Genomic DNA, 20866 nt, shown 5'->3' on the forward strand with positions numbered 1-20866 from the left:
ATTTTGCTCTGAAATATTTCAGAGTAATTCAGAAAAGCAAAGGACGAGTCACCAGAGAACTGTGATTCTGGTCTTTAGTCCTTCATGGATTTTCTGCATGACACTGTCAGTTCTTAGACAAAACAGTACTTGATTTGCCATCAGATTCAGACCAGAAGCATCACACTCACTAAATATAAATTCCTAAAGTTTTGAATCCTGTGACTGAAGCTCAGAATAAATTTAAAATAAGTACACAGTTACTTCCTAAAGAGACAGTCAGAGTCTGCTCTGCTAAATGTTGTATTTAACAACTACTTTGATTCAATGAATCCCATAAATTTTGTGGCTCTTAATCCAGAGAAGACCATGAACAGGGTTTATGGCTGTGACTCTCTTCCCAGACCCACTGTCCCCTGTCACAACATCATGTCCTGCTGTCCCCAAGTCTCCACTGTCCTCGTGTCCCACTGTCCCCAAATCCCACTGTGCTTGTGTCCCCATGTCCTGTTGTGCCTGTGTCCTGCATTCCCCATGTCCCACTGTGTCTGTGTCCCCATATCCACCTGTCTCCCTCTCCTATTGTCCCCACGTCCCACTGTCCTGCTGTCCCCACGTCACCCTGTCCCACTGCACCCATGTCCCCACATCCCCACGTCCCCATGCCCCAGTGTTCCCAGGTCCCACTGTCCCTGTGTCCCCCACGTCCACATGTCCCTGTCTTCCCTGTCCTGCTGTCCCCACATCCCCATGTCCTGTGTTCCCCATGTCCCCCTGTCCCCACATCCCATGTCCCCCTTTCCTGTGTCCTGCTGTCCTCACATCCTGTGTCCCCAGGTCCTGTGTCCCCGTGTCCCCATCCTCACATCCCCATGTCCCGTGTCCCCCTGTCCCCACATCCCCATGTCCCCCTGTCCCCACATCCCATGTCCCCCTGTCCTCACATCCCATGTCCCCCTGTCCCCATCCTGTGTTCCCCCTGTCCCCATATTCCATGTCCTCCATGTCCCCCCGTCCCCACGTCCTGTGTCCCCCTGTCCCATGTCCCCATCCTCACATCCCCCTGTCCCATGTCCCCCTATCCCCACATCCCCACATTCCATGTCCCCCATGTCCCTGTCCCATGTCCCCCTGTCCCCACATCCCATGTCCCATGTCCCTGTCCCCACGTTCCATGTCCCCTATGTCCCTGTCCCGTGTCCCCCTGTCCCCACATCTCATGTCCCCCTGTCCCATGTCCCTGTCCCCACGTTCCATGTCCCCTATGTCCCTGTCCCCATGTCCCTGTCCCCACATCCCATGTCCCCTTGTCCCCACATCCCATGTTCGCCCATCCCGTGTCCCCCTGTCCCTGTCCCCACGTTCCATGTCCCCTATGTCCCTGTCCCCACATCCCATGTTCCCCCATCCCGTGTCCCCCTGTCCCCGCAGGGCACCCGCAAAGCCGTGCGAGCAGCTCCCCCTGGCGCGCACGGGCTGCACTGCAGGGCCGGGGCTTTTACTGCTTTGGAGACTCGGGAAAGGGAAGGAAATCCAAATCCATCACAACCTGAGCTGAATATGCGGGAATGGGGGCCGGGATAGATACCGAAACAAGGGATACACGTGTGCTATCCCAGGTCACGGGCTCTGTCATTTATTTCCATGAGCATCACAACCCACACCCTCTCCACGGATGCAGCAGGAGAGAGGAGGTACACGAGCTCATTATTCAAATTTATAAACCCCCCTGGTGGTTTAAATAATTCTTTTATTCAGTATTACTGGAGTGATGCAAAAAAATGTCAGAACAACCACACGCCTGTCACAGACTGTCCCCAAGCCTGAACACCAACCATGTAAAACAGTGGGATCACAAAGTTCCCTTATCCCACACCTGTTCCTTTTGATGAGTTATTTGACAACAAAAAAAGCTAAGAAAACAGAAGAAGTATTGCTTTCTGAATGAGAGATAATTAAGAAAATTAATTCTAGCATTACTATATTTCCCTTTATATAATTTAAGCACTATCAGTAATACCAGAGACCAGTTCCCTATTTATAGTGCAACACCTGCAAAAATCAGCAGCAACACCAAGGATCTCTGAAACCCTGTAGCCCAAACCAGCCCCTGAAGGCAATTTCTCCAGTATCCTGTTGACAGGGAAGATCTGCATCAGGTGTGACAGAAACACGTTCCTCTATCAAGCAGAGGAAATCAATTCCCAACAACAAACACACTTGTTGGATCCAATTCAAGCAACAGTAACATCCCACAGACAGCTGGCAACTTCCAGCCCTCCCAACCCTGTCACAGCAGACTAAGGAACAGCAGGAGAAATGGGAGCCAGGCTTTTCCTTTCTGCCAAGGAGCACAAAAGAGACTTACTTGGACACCAGCACAGCAGCTGCATCCCGAGCCTTGTCACTGACAACCAGGTAACACTAAAGGGAGAAGAAAACTGACTGTAAAAGAATTCACACGTGGAGATTTAACACCAACAATAGTGTACACAATACACCACTGGATACTTATGATTACAAGTAGTATGATGATTACACACATTATGTCATTACTGTGATTACAAACTGAGCTTAAGGTAGTAAAAAATTAATTTTCCCATTTAACAAACTGTATCTGAGGCAGAGTCTCCCCTTCTGGTGCCTTTTAAAGCAGGTTTATTACCTTTACTGAAGCCTTAACTCACAGGCACATTGGCCTACAAGCAAAAGCCTGCAAGTGCCAGCAGTGTGAGCTGTTGGGGTACCTATAGGAGGGGGACTTGTCTATTTTTATCTCAAAGGGATGACAGGTCACCACCTGAGCTGACACCCAGTGAAACTTTGTTGAAAAACCTTCAGGCAGTCGCAGCTTCCAAAGTTAATCATTCTGATCAAACACCGATTTCCTCTAAAAATCCTCGATTTTGGCTTTCAGCAAAAGCTCACTGGCATTTTCAAACACTGAAAGCCACTAACATACTCAAAGGCAGGTATTCACATGTAATAAGTTAGTTTATTACATCAGAGAAAACAAGTAACAGTCTCACCTGTCACTAAAGCAGCAAACAACAGACTGAAGATTCCAAACATACAGAGAAATTCTTTGCAGATTAGACACAAAACCACGGACATATATTCTAAATACTCTTAAGTAATATCATTTTCAGAATGTTATTTATTAAATATCAAAATGTTAAGCCCAGTATCACAGGTTTGAAAGCATTACAAGAGGCATTTTCCTTACTTTAGCTATTTCCAGGATGCGATCCATGGTCGGCTGCCGAGCCTTCCCTCCCTCTGAAACGAGGTTTCCATCAAAACGGGCCAGATCAAAAGGAATCAGGCAGATCATGGACAGCCACAGCAAGAGCATGTAACGAGTCTCCCAGGTCTGGAAAGGAATGGTAAAACAAAGCAATCACTCCATTTTCTGCAATGTATTCCAAGCAAGTCTCGGGAGCACAAACTACCCGCTGTTTCCAAGGAACTTTCAAAGATGATGAAGAGAAAACTCCAAACAGGAGTGTCCTGAAACTCCAAAGAGTTTCAGAACTACAAGTGATCCCAAACAGCAGAACTGTAACAAAATTAATGGCCTCCCCCTCCCCAAACCTGAAATTTAGGAAGGTTTGTTTCCTTCTCCATGGAAAACTGCACGTTTCCATTTTCCTGTTCCTCCTTCCTTCAGCCTGTCTGTGCCTCCGGTCACAAATATAAACAGAAATATGCTTTTCTTCCTAATTTCTTATTTATTGCTGTCATGGGTTTACTGAAACAACTTCAGATGAGCTCTGAGAGACAGACAGATAAGAAGGAACTTTTTCCAAGCTTTAAAGCTGTACAACTACAGCAGCAAAGTGTCAGAACTGATGGTGTTTATTAAAAAAATACTTTAATTTAGAGCAGCAATGCAATTATTGTCTTCAAATCCACGATTTTTGTTACTTATAACAGATCATGATCTATCTTAAAACTCATCTATCTTAATAAGCCCTCTGGAATTCTGATTTTTCCTTATTCAAAAATGTAAGAATATGAAATACAGCATCTTGGAATCAGACTCGATGATCCTTATGAGTCACTTCCAACTCAAGACATTCTATGACCTCAATCCATGAAATCCATTAAAAATTCTTTGCTTAATTATTTTTTAGAATCAGGATTCTTGCCCAGAACATTCCCAGCCAAATAAAACTTTCAAATCAGAACACATAATGAAGTGGTGTCACTTTGTTTTTCAAACTACAAACAGGTAGAAAGAAAAGATCTGAAATTCTGTGTTATTTTTCTACACTCAGGAATATATTGTAAAAAGGCAGATTCAGGCCTTGTGCTACAATTGTGACATTTTTTCCAATCTTCACCTCCTACCTTTCAAAGGAAAAGGAAAAAAAAACCCAAACCAACCCCCCACAGATCTGAAGGGCCTGAGGATGAATGTTTTATGAAATCAAACAAAATTAATCTTTGTTTCCTTACCAACACAGAAGTTCTACCAACTTTGACAAAACCCAAAGGTTTACAAACCAGCCTACTTACATCAAGAAATAAGAAAAAAACACAGAAAACTTAAAACCTCTGTTTCCTGTGATTTTACTGTGATGACTTCAAGCTAAATTACCAGCACTGTTAATGATGTGCACAGCAGGAAGAGGATTTTTCAGTTACTCCTTTTGGAGGTTCAACATCTCTCACCTGCCCTTCTCATTACTGTTGTTTCCATCAATCTGTTCCCTTCTAGGAGTGGTGACAGGTTTTACCCAACCTGCACTGCTTCTGAATCCTTGGAACAAACCCCATGTTAGAAAGCCAAGACCTCTCCTTCAGGAAGGCATTTCTCCTCTGACAAGATGATGGCTTCACACTAAATCCACGTGCTCAGTTAACACCTGACAGGCTCCATCACTGCTTTATACACTTTTTTCCAGGTTTTTTTCTTACACTGCTCACCTGGAGCCGTAAAAAGCACAGCAAGTTCCTCACCTCGGAATCCCTCGGGTTCTGCTCCGCGAGCATATCCAGAACAGGCTGCAGGTCCCGGACCTCGTGAGGAAACAGGGGGAGGAAACGTTTGTACCCTCTCACCTGCAACAGAAAGTTCCAGAATTCAGTGACCCAACCAGCATCATCACCTACTGGGAGAAAGGAAAGACTCCCTGAGGAATTTCTTGGTTAGGATCGTCGTGTCATAAAAGGAGTGAGGGCACGACTTAAGGTCTTAAACACCTTGAGATGTCTGTGCTTTTACAAACTTATTAAGAATTTATGAAATCCTAATTCTTCAACTTTAAAACAAGGGGGCTCTGGAGACTGTCTCGTCCAACCCTCCCAAAGCAGGGTCACCCATGGCAGAGTGCCCAGTACCTCAGGGATGGAGACCCCACCACCTCTCTGAGCCACCTATTCCAGTGCTCAGCCCTCACAGTCCAAAACTGTTTCCTTGTGCACAGATGGAAGTTCCACAATCCATCTAATTCTTTATCATATTTTACCCTTCAACATTATGACTCTTGTCTGATCACTCAGTATCTCAATGCCTGCAACATTTTTTGCATTCAGACCTTGATGTTTACAATTCTGGATCATTAAAAAAAAAAAAAAAGAGCTATCACAAACATTGTGAAAAATGAGAAAAAAGAGAGCTTATGTTTCACAGTCAAGCTTGAAATATTTTATCACATTACTCAGACATTTATTTATTTTACTACTTTTGAAAATAACAAACAGAATATTGGTAACTTACACATTTCAGTTACAGGATGTTGAATTTGGGATTCTTTACCTTTGTGATGATGTAAAGAAATTTAAAAGCCAGGTGAACTAGAGGGGGAGGAGAGCCTTTGTCCCGTGCTATATCCAACAAGGAATTCATCATCCCCTCTGTGAAAGGAGAGGAAAAACAGTGAGACTACATGCAGTTCACTTACAGTTTTTCACACTTCTAATAGTAAAGAAGGAGTTAGTAATTAATAATTACTTATAATGTAAGTAATACAGCCCCATCAATCTCGTAATACAAACGTGGATCTTACAGTTCAACAGATTTTCAAGTAAATACACAAAAATTATCTAAAGATGACATTCCTACCTAAGTGGTGGTCCAAAAGGTGAGGCTGCTCCTGGTACTTGTCCATTATACCTGAAAAATGAAAAAGATATCTGTAATAAACTATGCAAATGACAGGCTTTGAGAGAATTAACTGTGAGATACCCCCTGACTCTGGACAGCTTTAGCTTAAGATTCCTGTATCCTTGGGCTGCCATCACCTGTAAGTGAGGTGGAAAAGTCAGACAACTATAGTTAGAAAACAGTGCTCCCTGGACACACTGGATGTCACCCCAAGGCTGCCATTCCCAAGCCTGGAATGTATCTAAAGCTGCAGTTCCACTCCAAAGGATCTGCACTCACACAGGGCACAGGCACAGCAAAATTCTCACCTCTTCCTTGGGAGCTCCCTGACTACAGCAGACAAACACCCCACACAGCAGCACTGTGCAAGTGAGGGTCCTCCTCACAACCCTGAGAGCTACATCTTTATTTTGAAATACAGGGAATTATTCAGCAAAGAACAAAGAATCCTTGGCAAATTTTAACCTGGACAAACACAAACTGCAGCTACTCCCATCTGTGCCCCTCAAAACTATTCACACCCCTGAATATTCACTTACTCTGTTACTGCTCACTCACTCTCTTTTGGTCTCTTCCTTTTGGGTACTGACTCAAGGAAGGACAAATTGAAATGGAATATTGAAAAAAAACTGGGAACAACTTGCCAGGGTTTTTAGACACAAAATCTTTTCAATTTCAGCCCAGAATCAACAAAAATCAGCTACAGAAATGACAACTGGATTCCAGGAGAAATCATCAAGCGATCCAATGTTGTGCTGGAGATGTCCTGGGATATTTTATCTATTTGGTCAGAAAACAGCTTTTCAATTAGAAAACTAAAACCTCCTTAACCTCTCCTTTCCCTCCATCTGTTTCTCTCTCAAACCATTTTGCTCTCTGTCCTTTTTCTCTGGCTTACACATCAACACTTACACTGAAGGTGTGACTCAACTCCAACAGTGCTGCACTTGACCAGTGGATGACACTGCACAACCACTTTCAAGACACCATCCAGCAGTATCCCTGTGCAATTCCACTGGGATACCACAATGCCATCAAGAGGGAAACCTGAGCTCCTCATAGTCACTAACTTCCCACTGTAATTAATGATGTACAAATAGCAGAACTAGTGGACACAAATTCCACCAACACCCAAAGCAGCAGCTTTCCAGCAGAAGTGGAATTTAACAGCAAATTCTTTTCCCAGATCCCAGCCTGGAAATGTAAATAACCCCCTAAATATAAAAGCTGAAGAGAATGAAGCTAAAACAGTTCTTCTAAGGCTATTATTTCAGAAGAGATCTTTCCTCATTTACCTACAAAACTCTGGTTGCAGACTAAACTGTTTCCCAAATTTCTGTTTCTAATGGTTCACCAAAAATTGAGCACCCAGAGTTTTTGTGAACCTGCACTAAACCCATCTGGAATGGATGATCACTGTGCTCCCTGCACACGGATTAAAGGTATTCCCTAAGTTTCAGCATTCCAGCCCACACATTGACCACAATCTTAACAGATTAGGGACATTTTGCCCAGGAAGGATCAAATGACACCTGAGGACACTGAATATTATAACCCAATACTGAATCACCTGCACAGTACCTGTCAGCTTTAAGTATATTGAGCCTGTATTTACTGAGCAATGACAGGCAGGCAGAAAGCTCACAAATTCAATTTAAATACCCAGAGACAGCACACATGATGTGACACAGAGAGAGGCACAGCAGGGGGAGATGATGACTCTCAGACACCGAGATTTTTGCAGCAATGGCTTTTTCTACCCCACTGAAACCTGACATTTCACCTGTGACACTGAATGATCAAAGAATGTGAGTGTTCTGGGTACTGCTGTCTGAACAGCTACATGTTCATCACTGGCCTCCTCAGATGGAACAATCAATTCAGTCAATCAAATACAACGCTAGTAAGGAACTTCTGCAGGCTCAAATCTCTAAATTTGGGGGTTCTGCTTCATTGTTTGCTTACCTGGTTTCTTTCTGTCAGAAACACAGCTGCTGGATCAATATTTTGACTGTAAGTTTTTGCAATTTCACCGCTCTCCGCAGAAGTATTTGCAAAATGCGACTCTGCGAGAGTCAGTTTGTAAATTCATGAAGTGCTGAATTAACTTTCGCAAATCACCTGGTCAGAAGATTGACCCACCACACAGATGTGCCTTGTAACGGGCTGATTACCCAGGACACCCCTGCAGGCACCTAATTACAGCCCTCCCAGGCTCAGCTGAGGTCTGGGGACAGAACAGCTTTCATTAGGTGGCACAAAAATCAGATCCAAGTTACCTCCACTCAGAAAAAAATACATGATCTGTATGGATTCAAAACCCTTCACGTTTCCTATGAAACAGAAGAGCAAAAATATTAAATTGCCACTTTGAAGCGCAAAATGTGAATGTTTTGACAAGTAATTAGCTACAAAAAGTATTTTATTTGATAGACATATAAACTTTAACTGAATTACAGCCTCCGTTTGAATAGAAAACTGGAGGCAAAATAGGAGTCAGAATTCTGATTTCTGAGATCTAAGACCAGGATTTTTAATTATAGTGGCTAAATACCAGGTAATAAAGGATGGGAAACAAAACGAGCAAAAAAACACAAACCTGAACCACCTGTTGATAAAGTTCCAGCATTATCAATGACCTAAAAATTAAGAGTTTTATCGCCTTTTTGGTTATCAGCAATAACAAAACAATACATAATAGAAGATTTTACATAACAAAATGTTGGTGTTTAGCAATAGCACGCTCTGTGGATGCCGTGCTTACCCACGAACCGCTCCACGGCCATCTCCCGGGTCACCAGCTCCCCGAAGACGCCCCTGAGGTTCGCGATGAGCTCGGCGACCTCCCGGCTCTCGGTGAAGCTCTCCAGGAAACTCCTCTCGCTGACGGCCCCGGGCTCCCGCTCCTCGCCTTCCTCCGGCCCCGGCCCCGCTCCGTCCATCCCGTCCCGGTGCAGTGACACGGGGCAGGCGGGTCCCGGTGCAGTGACACGGGGCAGGTCGGTGCCGCCGCCCCGCACTCCCCGCCCGGCCGCACCACGAGGTCCCTCCCGCGGCCCCGCCCGGTCCTGCCGCCTTCCCCCGCCGTCCGTCCCGCGGGGCTCCGGGCACAGCCCCGCGGAGGGTGAGCGATGCCCGGACCCCCCGCCCGTCCCGGGGCGACGACAGGGACAATCAATGGCCGGGACAAACACCCGGGGCCGCTCCGGGCCCGCCCCGCGCCGCCGCTGCTCCCGCCTCCTACGGGCGCCGGCAGGGAACAAGGGAGGCGGATCCGCGGAGCGAGGGGCGGGGGAGCTGCGGGGACACACCCAGCCTGGGGACAGGGACACACCCACCATGGGGACAGGGACACACCCAGCCTGGGGACAGGGACACACCCAGCCCGGGGACAGGGACACACCCACCATGGGGATAGGGACACCCACCCCGGGGACACCCACCTTAGAGACACTCAGCCTGAGAGCACTCACCAGGGACAGTGACACCCAACTATGGGGTCCTGAGGATGGCAGCAAGGATAGGCACGTGGGAATGGGCTCCCAGCCATGGGGACACCCAGGGAAGGGGACCCAGGGGTGAGGACAAGGATAGGGACCCCTGGGGAAGGGAACAGGGATGGGGACTGCAAGGGGAAGGATCTGGGATGGGGACACGGTTGCACAAGGAGCGGGCGAGGCATCTGGATGGTGCTGTTATTTATCCATGGCCTCCATTCCTCACCCAACCCACACCAAGACACTGCATACAACATTAACCTGGTTAATAACCTAAACCTCCCAAAATTCTGGAAACAACATTGGAACCCTGAAAGATACAACTACAGCTCCACTGACTGTACAGGGAATGCAGGGAGGCACTTCAGCCTGGCCAGGATGTCGGGAAGGCAGCTGCCCTTTCCTGGTATCCAGCAGCTCCATCCACACCCAAATACCTTATCTTCAGGCTCAAATTCGTTGAAACAAACCACAGTCACCAGACACAGGTACACCAAACACCTGGTTTCTGCAAGGCAAGTGTTTTATTTGAGAAGAAGTTTAAGTTCACAGCAGTGTAATACAGGTGGGCTTGTTCACATCCACAAACACCAGTGCACATGCACTCTGCTCTTTCCCAAACCTGGATCTTCCAGCCATCAGCCACAATTCCAGCTGTGTCCTAACTCTACTATTCCACTTTTCCACTGTTCCAGTTCTATTAAGTTTTATAACCAGCTGTGACAGATCCCCCTGATTTGAAGGAAGTAACAATTTTTCCCTATTTGTACCCTATTTACAGAGAACAAAGTGCATTGTTTTAAACTGTACCAATTACAACATCGAACTTTAAACTTTATGAAATCTTTATAGCACAACCATTTGAAGTGCAAAAAAGTCTAAACATATTCTAGCATTTTGAATATTATATTTTAGTATTTGTCACAACAACAGTCAGAAGCCTAAATAGTGAGGTCATTCTTAGCCAAATCTTCTAATTCACATAAATATTTGTGACACTGCACTTACTTTTACTTTCTTTACCACTTTCTCCCATTAAAACCCCACAGATTCACTAATGTACTCGAGCTCACATCGTGACCACTGTCTTTGCTGAACAGTTTTCTCCCCAAACTCCCACTGCCCACGTTTTCTGTAAAAATAAAGCAGTGAGGGACAATAAAACCCTTACAAAGAGGGGATTTGACACTGTTCCTTCCATAACCCAGCAAGGGCACAACAGACCAGCTTTGCCCACTGCACCTCATCTTCTAAAACTGAAAATACATCAAGCACTGACCAATCCAGCAGCCACAGGTGCTTCTTGTCACCAAAATATGGAGCCTCCCTCCCACATTTTGCTGTCTTTTTACAAAGTTATTTAAATATGTTACTATTGTAGTACAACACACTGAAACATCACACTAAACCTATGAAATGTTATCAAACTCGGGTGGTAACAACCCACTTCTGATCATACAGTTAATTACCAAGGAACTAGACATCCTTTTTTAGGAAATACCACTGGAATTTCAGTTCTCACAGCAAGAGAAAAACAAAAGCCTGAGAGTAAATTACATTAAATTAAATATTAGAAATATTATTAATTACATATGTTTGCAAGTGCAGCCAAAGGGCCTCGTCTGCTCCTTAAATCAAAAAGAGAATGTTTTCATCTTCAGATTCACAGAATCTGACTGGAACTTTGGATTAGGACACTTGACATGGGGAAGGAAAGGAAAAGGGAAGAGTATAGGAATAGTCATGGGAAAAGGGACGGGAACAGAGACAGAAAAGTAAACAGAACAGTAAGGAACTCATTGTTACTTCCAGCACCACAGTCCCACAGCTGCAGCTCTCCATAACAAACTGCTGATGGAGCAGCAGGAGTGGGAAGATGCTGCTGTGGAACAACTGTGGGAAAACAGCAGCTGTGAGGTGAGACAGCAGAGTCAGGCTGACTGTCCTGCTGCTTTTACAACCCAGTGGGGCCTCCACAAACATTACAGCCCTTTCCTTCAGCAGGGGAGGAATCTGTGCTGGGAAACTAGTGCCCAAGTTAAAAATTACACAATTGCTCTTAATTAGTGAGGCTCAGAAGTGCATTAAGCCTGTTCCATGTTGGGTGTTTCACCACCAATTCCGAGTTTGTGGTACTTTGGATGAGCAGGGGCTGCCCATTCCTAAGAGAATATGTCAGAATTTCTCAAACCTACCTGGTTACTTCAGGAGTTTTCTCATCATGTTTAGGGTAGAGCCCCTGTACCCCGTCCCGAAATGGTTCCAGTGGTTTATGTAATTAAAGAGCTGATACAGCTTGTTTCGTTTGTCAAATCCTGGAGCTTTGGGTATTTTGCTGTGATAGGCAGAGAAAAAAGAGCTGCTGAAGCCCCCAAACATCCCGGCAATGGCCAGTTCGAACTCCGAGTGGCCGTAGAAGGAGGCGGGGTCAAAGATAACGGGCCCGGACTCGTCCTCAGCCACATTCCCCGCCCACAGGTCCCCGTGCAGGAGAGAGGGAACGATTTCCACATCACAGAACATTTCGGGAATCTTTGGCTGAAAAAGGACAAGCAGGCAACAATTAAAGCGTTATGAAGAAAATATTACGTAAAATAAAGTACTGTGGGACGTAAGAGTCTGAGCTGGCCAAATGCTGCCCCCATGGAGTGCCTGGGAAGTTGATGGCTACAAGCACAAACCTGGACTGCCAGTAATAAATATTCTGGATTTGTTCTTGACAGAGCTTAGCAAAGCATTTATCACAGCCTAGTATCAACACCTAATACTAATGTATTATTTCTACACGTGGATAGTGTTGGCTGTCAGAGAAATATAAAATGAATGTCGTTTAAATTAAAACATTTCAGTGGCAAAAATGGCAGCAGCGAAACATCTACACCACTGAAGCAGAATTAAAGAATAAATTTGTGATGTGGAGCTTGCAGAGGAACACATCCCTGGTGTTCCCTGAGTGCTGCATGGAGCATGGCCTGACCCAGCCTGGCTGTGAACCTGGACCATGTAAAAAAAACCTGTCCAGGCAGCAGAATCTCACTCAGTTTGTAACACCAAGCTCTTAGATAGGATTTACCATCTTATCATTATCAGAAATAAATGTCAGTGCTGAATTACAGGTTTATTTTCACTATCTATAAAAAATAAAAGAGCAACAGGAATCCTGTTCAGCTGACAGTGTTGTTGGACCCACTGTCCACTCACCACTGCTCATGCTAAGCAAGGTAATTCTCTTATAAAACACCTTTACAAACCCACTGATGCACATTTTCTGACGTTCTAAACAACAGATTTAAGACATGGTTCATACCTTCAGCTGTGACCAAAGTTCTCTGGCTTCTCTGTCTCCATAATCCCTTTCAATCATATCCAGCTGAGCCTGGAGTCGGTGGCGGATGAAGAAGGCTGGCCAGTCACTCTGCCACTCGTTCACCTGGAAAATCCAGCACAGAGGTTCGTGACACACAATTTTAATACATGTGCAGTCAGAGTTGATAATAGCTAGAGATCCATGTTTGATGATCACACAATGGCCTGGACCGTGTCAGTGTGACCAACACACAGTGTCCCGAGGTGATTTGTTGGTTGTTCTTTTGGGAATGCTGCTTTCTCCCTCACTTTGGGGCTCTCTTTAACATGAGACAGAAGTTGAGGTTCTGGCTATTTTCATTCAGTCCCATTTTCTTAAGGTATTTGGTGATTTATGGTGAGATCATGTCTGTTGTTCCATATCATGTTCCAAACCTTTCCGGAAATGCAGAAATATTTGTTCATTTTTACCGGGTAACTCATTTCTATTTTGGTGAAAAGTTGTATTTAGCAAAGAGTTTGAGATATTGAAAGTTCAATCAGTTAAATCACAGAATGAAATCCTGGCATGTGCAGAGCCAGAAAATGGTGGAATTATCTCTGAGAGCCCTTTCCATGTCTGATGTGACATGTTACACGACAAGGCTCTCCTAAAGCAGTGGGGTTTGCCATTTGAGATCCATAAAGTAGGGGGTGAATAAAAACAAAACCAAGACATGGTGTGGGAAGGGACACTGATTTGATCAAGTATCAACAAGCTGAAGAGCCACCCCATCATTTCAAACTCTCACTCCATCCACCATGTGCTGGCCACATGCTCTGTACCAAGGCACACGTGTTGGACAGTCCTTGTGTTCCCCTGGGCAGGATGGAGCAGGGAAAGCAAAGCTGGAGGCCAATGGAACAAGGAGTTTCCAGACCTATCCAAGTGCCTGTTGGCTTTCCCAGCCATGGAATGTACCATACCTGTGGAATGTAACCACAGCAGGTGGCTGTGTGGAACCCAAACTTGTCCACATACTGGGACTCAGAGTGACCAGCTCCTTTTCCTACAAAATAAAATAAATATTAGGGGCTCTTCCATGGTAAAGTTTGCAAACACAGACCTTAATTTCAGGGAATAGGCAGACAAAATAACTTTAAGCAGGACAGGAGGGACACAGCTCACAAAACTGTTCCATTATTGACTTTAATTATCATTAAAATTATAATGCAACACTGCACCACAGCCAAAGGAATTGCTCCCTTTTTGGTTTAGTACATGACATTAATACTCTACCAATTGTGCTTCCCTCACTCCTCAGCTTCTCTCCAAGTTTCTGGTTATAAAGATGAAGCTCTGCTATCTGCTCTCCCAGCTTTGAGGAATATCTGTAGGATCAAGAAAAGCAAAATTAAACTGGAAGTAAACAAGTAACAGGGGAAAAAGACCCCTCAATTAAATATGAACAAGGATATTTTTGGCAAACATAGAACCTTAATCAACTTCACAAGCACATAACAGGCAAGTGACTTAACAACAGCTCTGAAGACACAGGCTGTAACAGATAATAAAATGGACATAAGTCAATGTTCTTGCAAGAAAGGTAAATAGAGCACAAGGTGGTATAAACAGGAGCAGAGAGGGCAGGAGAATCAGGGGCTCTTCCTTATCAGTCTCACTATCAGCTGAGGACAGAACATGGTATCAACTGTTGGGCTTTATCCTTCCAGATCAGCTGAACAGCAGTGGGAATGGTAAATCTGGAGAGAAGCCAAAGGCAGGGACTGAGTCAAGGTTGCTTAATGCTGAAGACAGACAACTAAAAACCAGTTAAATATTCCACAGGTCCCTTAACAGCAGCTGCAGGGATGCCAGCTAATTTCTTCTAATGCCCAGAATAGGGAGAAAATAATGGGTTTAAAATCACAGTCAGGAGGACTGAGGACAGACATTGGAAATCCTTCCTAGGAACAGTGGGATGGATTGGAATGGACTATTTGAGGAGGCTGTGGAATTGCCAATATTGTCCCAATAAAAATATACAGGCTGGACAAACAGCTGCCAGAAGAGGCATGACAATGTTCCCATATGGCCCAGGATGCATCAGTGAACTGCTGAAACTCTGTGTTCAAGAACATGTGACCCCTGAATTCCAAGTTCAGGTTGGCTGACAGATGAAATGGAACTTCATGTCATCTTAACTTAATCAAGACTCAAATCATACTGGAAGATTCTACTGAGAGGAAAGACCTGAGCAGCCTGGAGGGTTAAAGAAACCTGATGAGCTGGGAAAAGAAACTCCATGAAAAATCTCATGAGAGAAAAATGGACCAAAATTATCTGTAACAAACACAGATGTCGACAGAGAGAAGCTCCACCTCTGAGAGATCAGAGCAACTCTGCTCATGAAGTTTTCTGACTGACTGCAAGATATACAAAAATATACCCCAAAACACAGAGATGTATGGACATACTTGCTGAGGTGCTTCATCTTTAGGTACTCCATGGCAAACATTGCTCCTCCTCCAGGCAGGTCAATCACTTTAATGGGCTGAGGAACTCTCACAGTCTTGGTTTTCTGGATTGCTTCCAAACTTGCCATTTCCCCTTCAAACATTGTTCTAGCCTGTCAAGGAATAAGAATATCCCTGGGCTAAACGATGGATGTCTGCAATGAGTTACTTTGGAAAACAACAACCCCTTTACAGACTGAAAAGGAGTTAATTCCTCTTCATAAAAGGACAGAGCTGCAGCAAGGCTTCAGTCCACACAGGGAGACTTGAGTGCCTTAATCCTAACTTCTTATTTTTCCTAAATTCATTCCAAGGTAGTAGGATATGTCACATTTCATCCTGATTTCCAGCTGCTTATGGAGACACCAAACTACTTGGATATAACAGCACCTCTGAGGATAATGCCCAAGACCTACTCCTCCAAAACCCCAAATAGCCACTGCTAAATGAGGTAAAAGACTGAACCCTTAAACTGGTTTTCCTTTCCTCAAGGTCAACGGCCACTGATGGAGATGACAGCACAAACACTCAGCCTGTGCTTTGTGTTTTTGAAGCAAAGCTGCTGTTCTTCACAGCAGTTTGGGATGGTTTTGATATTGATAATGCAAATTTCTGATGCACTGCAGTGTTAGAAAAAGCAATTGATTATCCATTTAGTAATAGAAAAGTCAAGAGTTTGGCCTGAAGAATTTTACTTCTAGAAATGCAAAAAAGCAACGGGGATGTTTGAAACCTCTGCAGCTTTAAAGATAATACGTGAGTTTTAGCACTGGCCCCTGTTTGCTGCCTCCCACTACTGATCCTCTCAACTGGAACATGAAAAAGAGCACAGTGAATGCAAAGTCAGCTCTGGGCTTTTCCAAACTCCAAGTACCACAATGACAGCTTTGTGCGTGGCCTCCTTTTTGCAGGAATTGCCATGAGGGTGAGGGTTATCACGTCGCATTACACCTCATTTCACACTAACCAAACCTGCTGCGCTGATACTGGATATAAAACAGATCCAGCTTTTAAAAGATCACTGAAAAGCTGGAATAATTAAAAGTCAGCCCAAAAGTGCAAAACTCCGAATTGTTTACAATGAAAACCTCTCTACATGCAACCATAGGAGTAGTCAAAGATCTGCTGGCACTGACCTGCGGTTTGTGGTTGATTTTCACGAACACCCGCCCGCTGTCTGTCTCATACGCTTGGCCCTGGCTGATACATCCTCCCCCCGAGCTGCCCACGGCCTTCAGAATGTTGGTGTTCAGCTCTGCCTTCAGGATTTTCTCCATGGTCATTCCCGGGCTGCTGCAGCCGCTCTCCTGTTAAAACCTGCTGCGAAACAGGATTAAAGGTCTGGGTCCTTCTGTCACCGTCACTCTGAGGCAGGAAGGGCCCACCCACCACGGGAAAAATAAAAGAGCGGCTAAAAAAAATAGCGAATCCAAGCAGAATGTTTCAAAACGCTTTCCTCGCCGTGGGCTTTTATGGCTATACACGAAAAGCAAAAATCTTTAGAAACGCTTGCAGGAATAAAGCGGAGAGGTTTATTCTAGGAGAGGTGGGTCCTGGGCCCTCTCAGCGGTGCCGGAGCTGCTGGTATTTGTAGTTTGGAGCCGCTCTAAAGCTCCGGGATCGCCCGTGGAAGGACCATTTTAGGCCAATCCACTAGAGGGAGGCTGAAGGCAACCTCGGGAATGGCCACGGGCGCTGGGCCGGGGGGATGCGGTGCGAAATGCAGGGCTGCGCCTCAAAAGGATGTGATTAAACCGCGGGTCCGCCGGGCGGGGAGGGAGGAGGAGGAGGATGAGCCGGGCGGGGACCCGGCGAGAGATACAGTGGGGTCTGTCCCCGCTTTGAGGGGGGGCTGTGCCCGCTGTCATGAGGGTCTGTCCCCGCTGTGATGTGAGGTCTGTCCCTGCTGTGAGGGAGGGCTGTNGGGCTGTGCCCGCTGTCATGAGGGTCTGTCCCCGCTGTGATGTGAGGTCTGTCCCTGCTGTGAGGGAGGGCTGTCCCCGGTGTGAGGGTGCGCGGTCCCTGGTCTGAGGGGGGTGTTCCCGCTGTGAGGGAGGGTCTGTCCCCACTGTGATGAGGGTCTGTCGCTCATCACAGTGTGATGGGAGGGTGTCCCCACAGCGATGGGGGGCTGTCCCCGGTGTGATGGGAGGGCTGTCTCCACTGCGAGGGGGGGTCTGTAGCCGGTGTGAGGAGCTTCTGCCCCACTGTGATGAGGATCTGTCCCCGGTGTGATGGAGGGGCTGTCCCCGGTGTGAAGGAGGTCTGTCCCATTGTGAGGGAGGGTCTGCCCCGGTGTGAGGGGAGGGCTGTCCCTGCTATGATGGGGGGTCTGTCCCCGGTGTGAAGGAGGTCTGTCCCCATTGTGAGGGAGGGTCTGTCCCTGGTGTGAGGGGAGGGCTGTCCCTGCTATGATGGGGACCCCCCCCCCCGGTGTGAGGGGGGTCTGTCCCCATTGTGAGGGAGGGTCTGTCCTGGTGTGATGGGGGTCTGTCCCCACTATGATGGGGGGGCTGTCCCCGCTGTGAAGGGGGGTCTTTTCCCAGTGTGAGGGGGTCTGTGCCGGCAGGGCTGGGAGGCAGCAGCTGCTCCGCACCCACCCGTGCACAAGCGCCCTGTGGCCCTCTGGACTCGCAGCATCCAGAGCAGAATTTTATATATATAGAGAAATATATCTATAATACCCAGACCATATTAAAAGTGCTTCTTAGGTTCTCAACTGCTAAATTAGTGCATCAGGAATTAGACCAACAGATGACAACATCTGCTTCTGCCGGTTCCTGCTGGTTTCTGCGGCTCCCTGGCAGTACCAAGGCACAAGAAGGGCTGGACTTTGCTGCACAGACTTTTCAGAAAGGAGGAGGAATTACCCAGGTATAAAACCCCACGCAGGTGATTTCGTGTGCCACGCTGATTGTGGAGCTCAAGTTTAAGCAAAATGTTTTAATACACAGAATGTATTGATGAAGGTGATAGGATTTCTCCTCCTAAGCGTTTATTTTTCTGTTGTCCTCAGTAAGTAGAGGGAAATACTAATAAAAATGCTGTTCTAGTGAAGGATCATTAAACAGCAAAGGTGTTCGTTGTGAAACTGCTCTCATTGAAAGAGTAGAAAAGGAGATGTTTTTCTCCCTTTCTTTCACTGCCATGTTCATAACATCAGAATATTCGCCCTTTAAGTTCAAGGTTCATGTTTGTGATGTATTCTCAATGTTTTTAAAGGGCAACACTGAAGAGCCTCATCCATACCAATGTATTCTGCCTGCAGAACATTGCAGACATTTAGAACTGAGCTAATGGATCTGGGAAAAGGGGATTTAAGTTACCTTTCTTTCCCATCCTCCTCTTTTCAATTTCTTCATCGTGTTTGCCTAGAATATTCTCGTTTCACTTTTTTTTTTCCCCTCATGCAAATCTATCATGTGTCATAGTAGAAAGCAGATTATCTTGTCAAATTACCTGTTGCTTTAATTTACTGCCAGACTGGGACCAGTTAATTCACTGGAAGGCTTGACCTTGACTTATGGTGCTGATTCCTCAGAAAAAACTGGAGGAAGGGAGGGGAGTTCTCTGTGCCATTGCATATACCAGCAAGGTACAGAGCACATACCCAGCAAGGTTTTGTCCTATTACTGTATGTAATCAACTTGATAAAGGTTTAGGTGTGTTACTTAATACTTTGGGGAATTGTGGGTTAAATACTTATTTTTCTGTAGAAAACATATTAATTACATTTTATACCACTCCACAAGAAAGTTCCAGGAGAAAAATGCTAAAGACAGTGTGGTAAAAGGAACAAGATTTGAAGAACACTATTTAAAAATTAAATAAATGAATGTTTCTGGAAAACAAATCCTTTCTTTAGAATAACTCACACCAAGTGTTCCACGTGTGAAGGGATCGTGTGACTCCTTCTCCTCAGGAACAACAATCCTTTGGAGCAGCTTCATCCCAGTTTCCTATTGTTGTCTTCACTGCTGAGATACCACCAAGTTTCATGTCTGTGATGTTTCTCCTGGACCACAAATCTGTGAGTGTGGGAAGACCAGCCAGTAAAATGCCAAAGTGATGCCAGGACCTGGAGCAATTAATGCATCAGCACTTAGAGAGAAGTGCCATCAGAACAAGTGTGCTCACAGTTACGGCCTAAACGGCAAAGCAAAGTGCAGCTGGAAGGAATTCCCGTGGGATCAATCCCTGGATGATCAGCAGGCTCCACCTGCTGGGCTGCCTGTGCTGGAATATTGAAACTACATCTCCAAACAGTAAGAACATGCCCAGAGCAGCTCCCAGGGGTTACACCTGAGTCGGAGACATCCAGACTTTGGGAGCGCTCTGGCTGTTTGCCTGGTGTCCGGGAGCAGGATGGAATTCTGTCCCTTGCACGCTGCTACACGAGTTTATTTCTTCCAAATTATAATTTTGGCCTCCTCAGTCACCAGGCAGTGGTTTGGGCCCTCTCTGTATGTGATGTGCAGGAAGAATTCCTGGCTGGAGGGAGCATTATGGATATGTGTGTCCCCAAGGGCAGAGTCTGTCCCTCCTGCCAGCCAGGTATAAAGGCTGGAGCAGCACTGCTCACTCCTGGTAACTCCTGCAGCAATCCCACATGGAGTAAGGAAAGCCTGGGGCTGCAGCTGGACAGGAGAACATTTAAAAAAAGCAAAGAGGGGCTTGTTGGTTCATACACCCAGTCTCTTGGCTGCCTAAGGAGATGAAGTCTTGTAAAGATGCAGTGTCATTATTGTATTTTATATATAGAAAAAATATAGAAAAAATACTGTCGCAGCTTGTCAGTGCAGAGCTCCAGGGCTGAGAGCTGAGGTCAATTCCCAACAGAGCTGGTCACAAACTGAGATACAACGTCAGGCACTGCTGGGGAAGGCATAGAAGGAGCACGTGAAGGAGGGAACACAGCTGAGGGGTGGGGAATGGCTGGTGTTGGGGTGAGAACGCCCAGGCTGCGCTTCAGCTCATCCTACAGCCATGGAATAACTCAGAGTGGAAGGGTCCTCCCCAGGCTACCGGGTCTATTGTCTTGCTTGGAGTAAAATTCCTCCTGAACTCCACCCGGAGTGCTCAGGGCCTCGGGTGCTGAGAACTTCCACGTTTCCGAGGCGTATCTGCGGCGTTGGTGGTTGGTTCTGGGGTTTGGTTGGGTCTGAGGTTTTGTCAAGTCAGGACATCCCAATTTCAGCGCGTTCCCACTGCAATTCTTCTGCTTTCACTCGTTTGATGGGAGAGTTTTCTACCAAAGAGTCCTCCAAAGCTGGGAGGGGCCCGGGGGCTGCCTTAGGCCACCCATCCTCCCCTCTGACGCAGCGGTCACTCTCGGTCACTCTGGTCAGTCCCGGTCACTCCCGGTCACTCCCGGTCCGTCCCCGCCGCCATTCCCGCGCCGCTCGACTGCTCTGCGCTCCTCCGCGGGCGGGTGGATGCGCTCGGCGCTCGGCAGCGCCGCCTGCCGGGGCCGGAA

The 20866-nt window shown here is 46.2% G+C and overlaps 2 protein-coding genes across 10 annotated transcripts in view; both read right to left on the minus strand.

The window, feature by feature from the left end:
• The window catches only part of TBCD (tubulin folding cofactor D), a 117685-nt gene extending 108246 nt beyond the window's left edge, over nt 1–9439 (minus strand). For 2 of the 3 annotated variants that reach the window (XM_017834837.1, XM_017834835.1), the window contains exons 1-6: nt 8856–9439; nt 6050–6100; nt 5744–5841; nt 4945–5046; nt 3206–3352; nt 2348–2403 (exon numbers count right to left, since the gene is read on the minus strand). In XM_017834837.1, the coding sequence (XP_017690326.1) occupies nt 2348–2403; nt 3206–3352; nt 4945–5046; nt 5744–5841; nt 6050–6100; nt 8856–9432 (1031 nt within the window). In that variant the 5' untranslated portion in view covers nt 9433–9439. Of the gene's footprint in view, nt 1–2347; nt 2404–3205; nt 3353–4944; nt 5047–5743; nt 5842–6049; nt 6101–8370; nt 8409–8855 lie in introns of those variants that run through there. The other variant, XM_017834838.1, reaches the window with a different exon arrangement.
• A 151-nt stretch (nt 9440–9590) lies between these two features.
• FN3K (fructosamine 3 kinase) lies at nt 9591–20785 on the minus strand. Of its 7 annotated transcripts, none has more exons than XM_017834842.1 (7): nt 16527–17067; nt 15352–15503; nt 14174–14265; nt 13861–13943; nt 12896–13018; nt 11784–12126; nt 9591–10096 (listed from the first exon to the last, which is right to left on the minus strand). In XM_017834842.1, the coding sequence occupies exons 1-6, from the start codon at nt 16671–16673 to the stop codon at nt 11788–11790; spliced, it is 936 nt and encodes a 311-aa protein (XP_017690331.1). In that variant the 5' UTR covers nt 16674–17067; the 3' UTR covers nt 9591–10096; nt 11784–11787. The 7 variants fall into 7 exon arrangements, with proteins under 7 accessions (XP_017690331.1, XP_017690336.1, XP_017690330.1 ...); XM_017834847.1 differs by lacking the exon at nt 9591–10096 and having other exon boundaries at nt 10103–11923; nt 12038–12126; XM_017834844.1 differs by lacking the exon at nt 9591–10096 and adding an exon at nt 19266–20785 and having other exon boundaries at nt 11648–12126; nt 16527–16707.
• Nucleotides 20786–20866: the final 81 nt, after the last annotated feature.

This window comes from Lepidothrix coronata, unplaced genomic scaffold (genome assembly GCF_001604755.1).
Source record: "Lepidothrix coronata isolate B3197 unplaced genomic scaffold, Lepidothrix_coronata-1.0 Scaffold242, whole genome shotgun sequence".
NCBI classification, from domain to species: domain Eukaryota; kingdom Metazoa; phylum Chordata; class Aves; order Passeriformes; family Pipridae; genus Lepidothrix; species Lepidothrix coronata.